Raw genomic sequence first — 8,109 nt, 5'->3', positions numbered from 1 at the left:
TTGGACCCACATGGGCTTGGGATTCCCTGTTATCCTCCCTGTCACCAGCCTCTTATCTGGGCCTCTCCCTCCAGCCACGTTTCTTGGGGCTCTTGAACTCTTTCAAGGTCTTCTGTACCTCCTCTCTGTAATGCTGGATCCTCAGTGAAAACACTCCTCCCTCCCTTCCATCTTCCCGGGCCTCTCGCAGTTGAAGACACCACCTCCAGGAGGCCTTCCTGGATTCCTGGTGTGGTGAGCTGGAGATGCCTGCAGCTGGGTACCCACAGCTGCCCTTGGCCATGGTGCTTCCCGCCCAGACTGCTGTTTACGTTCTGTTCTGTTTATGTCTCACCTTGGTCTCTTGCATTCTCCTCCCTGCCCCCGCCCAGTGAGTCTTACTGCTGGATGGTGATGCTGAAGTCAGCCTACTTCCAGCCTGGCTGCCAGCTCTTAGGAGGGAACACCAGTAGAACCAAAGGGGACAAGAGACCCTGTTTTAGGAGATGGGCCATGGGCGCCAGCAGGAGTTCAGTGGACTGTAGAAGGGGAAGGGGATGAGGCATTGATTTTGGACCCACAGCCTGAGCAAATATGGGATGGCAGTTATGAACCCAGTGGGCATACCAGCCTGGCTAGAACATTGCATCTCCTGCTCTGTGCTCAGAGGGGAAACAAATGCAGAGAGGGGAAACCAGAACCTCAACATTAGAGTCAGGATTTGAGTCCAGGTTCTGGGCTGCCTATCCATAGCTCTGGTCTCAGACCTGCTTCCTTTCACTCCTGTGAGCCAACCTGCAGACCAGGGTCCTAGATCTGGGTGTGGCCTCCCATTCAGTCTCCAGCGAGAGCCTGAACCAAAACTGAGAGGCTGGGGGATTAGTGGGAAGGGGCACAGGGTTGAGGGGAAAGGGCAGAGCTGTGCCTCAGGGTCTCAAGTAAAGTTCACTGTTGGCAGCACCTGTGATCCTCTGGCAACTTGGGTGTTCCCAGGTGAGGTCTTCTACTGATGTGACTTGGAACCTGTTTTCTGGGGTTCTTCTGCTAGTCCCTACTCTTGCTGGGGCCTCCTACTGGCCTCTTACCTCCTCTCTTCCACACCCATGGACCAAAGAGCCTGGCCGGCTACAGACCATGAGGTTGCAAAGAGTCGGATGTGACTGAGCAACTAACACTTGCACTTCATGCTTTCCATACCCAGACATGGGAACGCCTCACGGGGCCCAGGCCATTGCTGCCCTCAACTCTGGTGTTGAAATCAGGACGGGTTAGTGTGATCCTGTGGTTACCACTTCTGGGACTAGGAGAGAGATCTTTCTGAGAGGGAAGGGTTTTGGGCTGGCGGGAAAAGGTTGAGGACATGGACAGTCCTTGTGGGCCCATGTGGGGAGGATCATAGTGCCGGCTGCATCCATGCAGGGTCCAGCAGGAAGCGGATGGCACAGGGCATCAGAGTACGAGGAGGGTGTTTTAATAAAAGACATTTACAAAGCATGGGTGTAGAGAAACCTCAAGAGAGAATGCAGTTTCCTGGGCCTCAGAACTTCAGAGCTGTTACTACCCCAGGTAGAGGGGTCGGGACAGGTAGAGTTACCAAAACCCAGAGGTAAGAGAGCTTCCTGACAGCAGCTGGGACCTTTGTTCAGTTGAAGATGACAAGTGGCCAGCTGGTCCCTGCCAAGAGAGGAGAAGCAGGCCTGCTTCTGCCTCTGACCTCCAGCTGGCCAAACCCAACCAGGAGCAGAGGACCAGGGGGATTGTTGGGAGTCTGTGCAGTCAGGTAGCAGGGTGGTGAAGGGTAAAGGTGGGTGCTGCAGAGGGATGATGACAGCTATGGGCAGGGAGCACTTTGTGGGTCAGTTGGAGATTGAGGGCTTTGCTCTTGCTCTGTCCCGGGCGCCTGGCCCTGGATGGGTCTGCTCACACTGGGGGCTGATGGTGGCTCTCCTGAGTCCCAGCCCTCGATCCTACACTCCTTTGGAAACCAGGCCCAGGGAACCAGACTTGGGGCCTCTAGACTTGCTATCCCCAAGCAGACACAGCTTTCCCTCCTCGGGGATCCTGGAGGTCCCAGGACCTTTTGTGCCTCCTCCTCCTCCTTCTTTTTCTTCTTCTTGAGCCAGAAAATGTAACATCTGGGCCAGGAAACAGGGTGGAGATGGGTCAGTCAAGCTGTAGGCGTGCCTTCCTTGGGGACATGGGGCTTGCAGCAGGCACTCACCCACCTCCAGCTAGGGTCGCCAGGGGCAGAGCGATGCCGATGCCCATAGCCCACCTGAAGTTCTTCCCAGTCCATGCTCCTGGGAGAGGGGGAAAGGGAGAGCCAGTGATTAGGGAGCAGACAGGGCCATCTCAGCTCCAAGAGGAGGCTGCATTCTTTCCTTCTTTTATTCACCCACTCGGTCATCTGTTTGTAGACACTGAGCACCTACTGTATGCCCACCTACATCTAGAGATGAGTGAAACAGGGTCCCTGATCTTCAGGAGGGAGAGAAACCAAAGAGTCTGCTGTGGTGTCCCAGGGGAGCAGAGCAGGGCAGGGCACGGGCTGAACGATCACTGGGAGGGTCAATGAGCTCTGGGTTGACTAGCTCAGAGCTAGTCATGAAAAGCTTCTTAAGAAACAGGAATTCTGAACTGGACTTTGAAAGACTAGTAGTTCAGTTCAGATGGTCAAGGAGCCAAACTGTGTTCCAGGCAGAGGACACAGAGTGTTCAAGGTCAGAAGCATGAAGCTGTCTGTCCAGCGTGTCAGCAGCTCTGTGTGTCTGGGAAGACAGGGGAGGGTACAGGCAAGCAGGGCCTCCCTAGGTGGGTGTGCTTTATCTGGGGGCCACTGGGAGCTACTGAAAGTTATAACAGGGAGTGTCATAGGTAGATTGGCTCCTTGAGAGAGAGAGTTCTTTGATTGCTGAGTGAGAGGTGACCAGGAGAGGCAGGGAGGCCAGTTAGGAAATTCTGCCAAAATCCAGGTAAGAGGTGAGGCTGTCTGAGAAGAGGAGGTTGGAAGGATCATATGGTAACATGTTGAAGAATTCTTTAGCAAGACCTGGTGACTACATACTCTGAGTAAGGGAGGGAGACTCCTGGTTTAGGAGGTTGAGGACTTGAGTGAGACATTTGCTGAGAGGGGGCCTGAAGGAAGAGTAGATCTGGGGGAGTTGAGATGGATTTGGACATGTCCCCAGGCATGTTGACTTTAGGGACCTGACAGGCCCCCTGAGAACATGTCCTAGAGGCAGATGGCTCTATGGCTCTGAAGCTGGACATGTGGAATCCAGACATCCTGGGAGTTCCCCAGGGAGGATGGGCAGCACAAAGGGATCAGGGGTAGACAGAGGAAGAAGACATTCCAGGCAAAGACAACAACGGACCTGGAGTGGAGGCGGGGAGGCTGGAGGCCAAGATGGTTGGTTGACCACTGACCTGGGCAGACAGCAGGGTCTTGGCAGGTAAGGAAGTGTTTCTGGCATGTGGTGCAACTGATTACCTCCAATGTGGAGCGGATGTCTATGAGAGAGAATGGGTAGGAGCCTTAGAGAGAGTCAGGTGCCCCTCACCCCTCACCCAGACCTGGTCCCCAAAATACTCACCACAGGACTCATTGCAGGCTGCCCAGGAGGGTGAAATGGTAGAGAGACTGAGTTTCTGGGGAGGCAGACAGAGCTGGGAGGGACTGGGGTGTGAGCAGGAATCACAGCTGCGAGAAAGTGTGGTTAGGTGCCCCAGGCAAGGGCAGGGGAAGGGCCCAAAGGGGGCTGCAGATTGGACTCTGTCTCATCAGGACTCTGGGAAGTGAAGGGCTGGGTGATGAGCAGGGGCCAGCCCCACCTCTCACCCTTGTCCTTCAGCCCCTCAGATACATCCTCCAGCTCCTTGGAAAATTGCTGCTTCAGGACACGAACTTCTTCCAAAAGTGATGGTTTATCTGGGTGGAGCAGGAAGGAAGGGGTGTTTTCGCTGTCTGTTCCGTAGGTGGAATCAATAACCTAACTTTCTTAATATTAGGAATTCAAACCAGTTTTTTCAGACAGAAATTCTGTACAGCACACAGATAGATGTTGTGTCCAATCCCACCCTTCACAACACTGCCCCACCACATGCCAGTGGTCTTCAGGGAATGCCTTGGAGGATCAGGTTTTGTTAACCCAAGCCCTGGGGCCCTAGGATGCTAAGCTTCCTCACCATCTCGAAGCTTCTTAATGGCTTTATCTATGTGAGTGAATAACGTTCCTGCTGCTTCCTCCAAATGGTCTTGACCTGAGAATGGGGTTTGGGACAAAGTTAGAGGATTAAGACGCCGGGCCAGGTAAAGGGGTCAGCCCTGATCCCTGGGTCTCCTGGCTGTGCCTCACCAAGGTACGAGTTTTCAGGAGAAGACTGATTGTCCATGAATAGGGAATGGAGGCTTTGGGAGAGCTCTGCGGGTGGCCCTGGAGTGCCCCAAAGAATCTGCAGGTCATAATCTATCAGTGCAGGCAGCTCTTGCCAGCATTGGAGGCAGTTCTTCCCATTGGTGGTGGGCAGGAGACAGCTGAGCAGGAGAAGCAGCATCTTCTGGGGTTTTCCTCTGGTGCCCTTACCACCTTGCCTGGCAGTTCCACATAGAATGCTGACACCCTGTCCCCCTGGAAACAACATTCATTTTACAGAACAAAAGTAAATTCCACAGGGTAAGGTGAAAGCCAGTTATGGCGTTACTGAGTCCAAGCTTGTTCTGCTGGCTGCACAAGACAACTTTATTCAGAAAGCTGGTTGTCTGTGAAGCTGGCACACTAGTGTTTCAAATAACCATCTTGTTGGGGTCTGTGTGCCAGGTTCTTTTAAGGATCAGAGATGGGGGGAGGTGAGGAAAGAAAGTAAAATCTTACAAGTGTCTCCTAGAATGGCAAACCTCAGGCAAGGGGTTGTGTAAATTTCTTCCTTCTGCCATCCACAGGCAGACAGGGTTCTGAACAAAGGCACTTCAGCTTACCAGTCAGGCAGAGGGGCGGGATTCTCTGAGGCAAGCCATTATGTGTGACTGTAATAACCAAAGTGGCCAAAGAAACAGATCTAGCACAGAAGAGTCAAAATTGACTCTTTCCTTTTACAATGGCACAAACCAGGGCTTTGGCATCAAACCAAAGTGAGGACCCTGATATCCTCCTTTGAAGATGGAGTCACTGATCATCATTGGCGATGGTTCTTGTGAGGACGAGAGAAATGGCTGTGCCACCTTGTGATCTGTCCTCAGCTCCCTTGGTGGCATTTACCATATTATGGAATAGTTCAACAAGCTGAAATTTGCAGGGCCAGGAGACAGCAGCATAGAGAGAGGGTTGGTTGTTTAAAGAGTCTGAATCACTTTGCTACATAGAAATGGTCAGCCATGTGGGAAGCTTGTGGAACACATGTCTTTTCCATGGCACTTATAAACTGGCTACTGTTTTCATGCCTGATCAAAACAGAGGGTCTTCAGTAGCTATTCTGATCACAGAGTAGACACTGTAAGCAGAGTATAGATAGGGAGTGCATGAAAGTACAGAGAGAGAAGTCATCTCTGAGACAGCAGTTCTTTTGTGCAGTGGGCATTGAAGAGATGCAAAATTCCTTATTCTCTAATAAAGAGAAAGCCAGTGGCGTCCTTGTCACTCCTCACCTGATAAGCTTTCCCTCTTCCATGTCGTGCTTCCAACCAATTTGAGTTCCTCAAGCTGAACTATGGACAGCTGAAAGCCACCAGGCATTTAAGGAGTGCTTTAAGTGTGAACAAGAGACAAAACAATGTCAAAAATTCAAACAAAAGCAAGCAAAAACCACAGGAAAAAAGAGTACAAAGGACATGGTGGGAAGCAGAAGAAAACTTAGAAACTCACCATAACTAAATAGACAAACTATTGCTTTCCCCAAACAAGAAGAAGCTACATGTAGAAAAAAAAAGTCTGAAAATAAAGTGTTATTGGAGATTAAAGATATAATACCAAGAATTAAAAAATTACATAGATGTGTTGGGAGATAGGCTTTCAGAAGTCTCCTAGCCAGAAGTATAAAAATAATAGAGATGAGAAATAGGAAAAGATAAAATTAGATAATCCATGAAGTCCAGGTCTAACATCTAGCTAATATAAATTTCAGAAAGTAAGAACAGAGGAAATGGAGGGAAGAAAGTTATTTGCAATGAAAGTTGGGTTGGAGGGATAAACATGTACACACTACCATATATAAAATACATAACCAAAAAGTACTTTCTGTGTAATACAGGGAACTCTACTCAGTATTCTGCAACAACTGGTATGATAAATGAATCTGAAAAAGAATGGAGATATTTATATACATGTACCTATATCACTTTGCTGTACATCTGAAACTAACACCATATTGTAAATTGACTCTCAGTTCAGTTCAGTCCAGTCGCTCAGTCGTGTCTGACTCTTTGCGACCCCATGAATAGCAACATGCCAGGCCTCCCTGTCTATCACCAACTCCTGGAGTTCATCCAGGCTCACGGTCACTGAGTCAGTGATGCCATCCAGCCATCTCATCCTCTGTCATCCCCTTCTCCTCCTACCCCCAATCCCTCCTAGCATCAGAGTCTTTTCCAATGAGTCAACTCTTCACATGAGGTGGCCAAAGTATTGGAGTTTCAGCTTTAGCATCATTCCTTCCAAAGAAATCCTAGGGCTGATCTCCTTCAGAATGGACTGGTTGGATCTTCTTGCCATCCAAGGGACTCTCAAGAGTCTTCTCCAACACCACAGTTCAAAAGCATCAATTCTTCGGCGCTCAGCTTTCTTCACAGTCCAACTCTCACATCCATACATGACCACAGGAAAAACCATAGCCTTGACTAGACGGACCTTTGTTGGCAAAGTAGTATCTCTGCTTTTGAATATGCTATCTAGGTTGGTCATAACTTTCCTTCCAAGGAGTAAGCGTCTTTTAATTTCATGGCTGCAGTCACCATCTGCAGTGATTTTGGAGCCTCCCAAAATAAAGTCTGACACTGTTTCCACTGTTTCCCCATCTATTTGCCATGAAGTGGTGGGACCGGATGCCATTATCTTCTTTTTCTGAATGTTGAGCTTTAAGCCAACTTTTTCACTCTCTACTTTAACTTTCTTTCTTTCTTTCTTTTTTTTTTTTCTACTTTAACTTTCATCAAGAAGCTTTTTAGTTCTTCTTCACTTTCTGCCATAAGGGTGGTGTCATCGTCATATCTGAGGTTATTGATATTTCTCCCGGCAATCTTGATTCCAGCTTGTGCTTCTTCCAGCCCAGCGTTTCTCATGATGTACTCTGCGTATAAGTTAAATAAGCAAGGTGACAATCTACAGCCTTGAGGTACTCCTTTTCCTATTTGGAACCAGTCTGTTGTTCCATGTCCAGTTCTAACTGTTGCTTCCTGACCTGCATACAGATTTCTCAAGAGGCAGGTCAGGTGGTCTGGTATTCCCATCTCTTGAAGAATTTTCCACAGTTTATTGTGATCCACACAGTCAAAGGCTTTGGCATAGTCAAGAAAGCAGAAATAGATGTTTTTCTGGAACTCTCTTGCTTTTTCCATGATTCAGCGGATGTTGGCAATTTGATCTCTGGTTCCTCTGCCTTTTCTAAAACCAGCTTGAACATCTGGAAGTTCACGGTTCACATATTGCTGAAGCCTGGCTTGGAGAATTTTGAGCATTACTTTACTAGCATGTGAGATGAGTGCAATTGTGCGGTAGTTTGAGCATTCTTTGGCATTGCCTTTCTTTGGGATTGGAATGAAAACTGACCTTTTCCAGTCCTGTGGCCACTGCTGAGTTTTCCAAATTTGCTGGCATATTGAGTGCAGCACTTTGACAGCATCATCTTTCAGGATTTGGAATAGCTCAACTGGAATTCCATCACCTCCACTAGCTTTGTTCGTAGTGATGCTTTCTAAGGCCCACTTGACTTCACAATCCAGGATGTCTGGCTCTAGATGAGTGATCACACCATCGTGATTATCTGGGTCGTGAAAATCTTTTTTGTACAGTTCTTCTGTGTATTCTTGCCATCTCTTCTTAATATCTTCTGCTTGTTAGGTCCATGCCATTTCTGTCCTTTATCGAGCCCATCTTTGCATGAAATGTTCCCTTGGTATCTCTAGTTTTCTTGAAGAGATCT

The 8,109-nt window shown here is 48.8% G+C and overlaps 1 protein-coding gene across 11 annotated transcripts; it reads right to left on the bottom strand.

The window, feature by feature from the left end:
• Window positions 1-1,428: 1,428 nt before the first annotated feature.
• TEX51 (testis expressed 51) lies at window positions 1,429-4,599 on the bottom strand. 11 transcript variants are annotated; one of them, XM_061440370.1, is made up of 8 exons: window positions 4,335-4,599; window positions 4,165-4,239; window positions 3,811-3,907; window positions 3,573-3,679; window positions 3,354-3,489; window positions 2,201-2,279; window positions 2,057-2,114; window positions 1,429-1,653 (listed from the first exon to the last, which is right to left on the bottom strand). In XM_061440370.1, the coding sequence occupies exons 1-8, from the start codon at window positions 4,531-4,533 to the stop codon at window positions 1,622-1,624; spliced, it is 783 nt and encodes a 260-aa protein (XP_061296354.1). In that variant the 5' UTR covers window positions 4,534-4,599; the 3' UTR covers window positions 1,429-1,621. The 11 variants fall into 11 exon arrangements, with proteins under 11 accessions (XP_061296354.1, XP_061296290.1, XP_061296339.1 ...); XM_061440306.1 differs by having other exon boundaries at window positions 1,904-2,114; window positions 2,205-2,279; XM_061440355.1 differs by having other exon boundaries at window positions 2,205-2,279.
• Window positions 4,600-8,109: the final 3,510 nt, after the last annotated feature.

This window comes from Bos javanicus, chromosome 2 (assembly GCF_032452875.1).
Source record: "Bos javanicus breed banteng chromosome 2, ARS-OSU_banteng_1.0, whole genome shotgun sequence".
Classification (NCBI taxonomy): domain Eukaryota; kingdom Metazoa; phylum Chordata; class Mammalia; order Artiodactyla; family Bovidae; genus Bos; species Bos javanicus.
This window is presented reverse-complemented; position numbering and strand designations above follow the sequence as displayed.

Bases quoted from the DNA above. Each gene is read 5' to 3' on its own strand.
- TEX51 (XM_061440301.1), bottom strand. From the start codon at position 4,533: ATGCTGCTTCTCCTGCTCAGCTGTCTCCTGCCCACCACCAATGGGAAG. The intron at 4,240-4,334 runs GTGAGGCACAGC...CCCCATTCTCAG, and splicing joins TCCTGAAAACTCGTACCTTG to GTCAAGACCATTTGGAGGAA. The intron at 2,115-2,204 runs GTGGGTGAGTGC...TTCCTGGCCCAG, and splicing joins CCTGGCGACCCTAGCTGGAG to ATGTTACATTTTCTGGCTCA.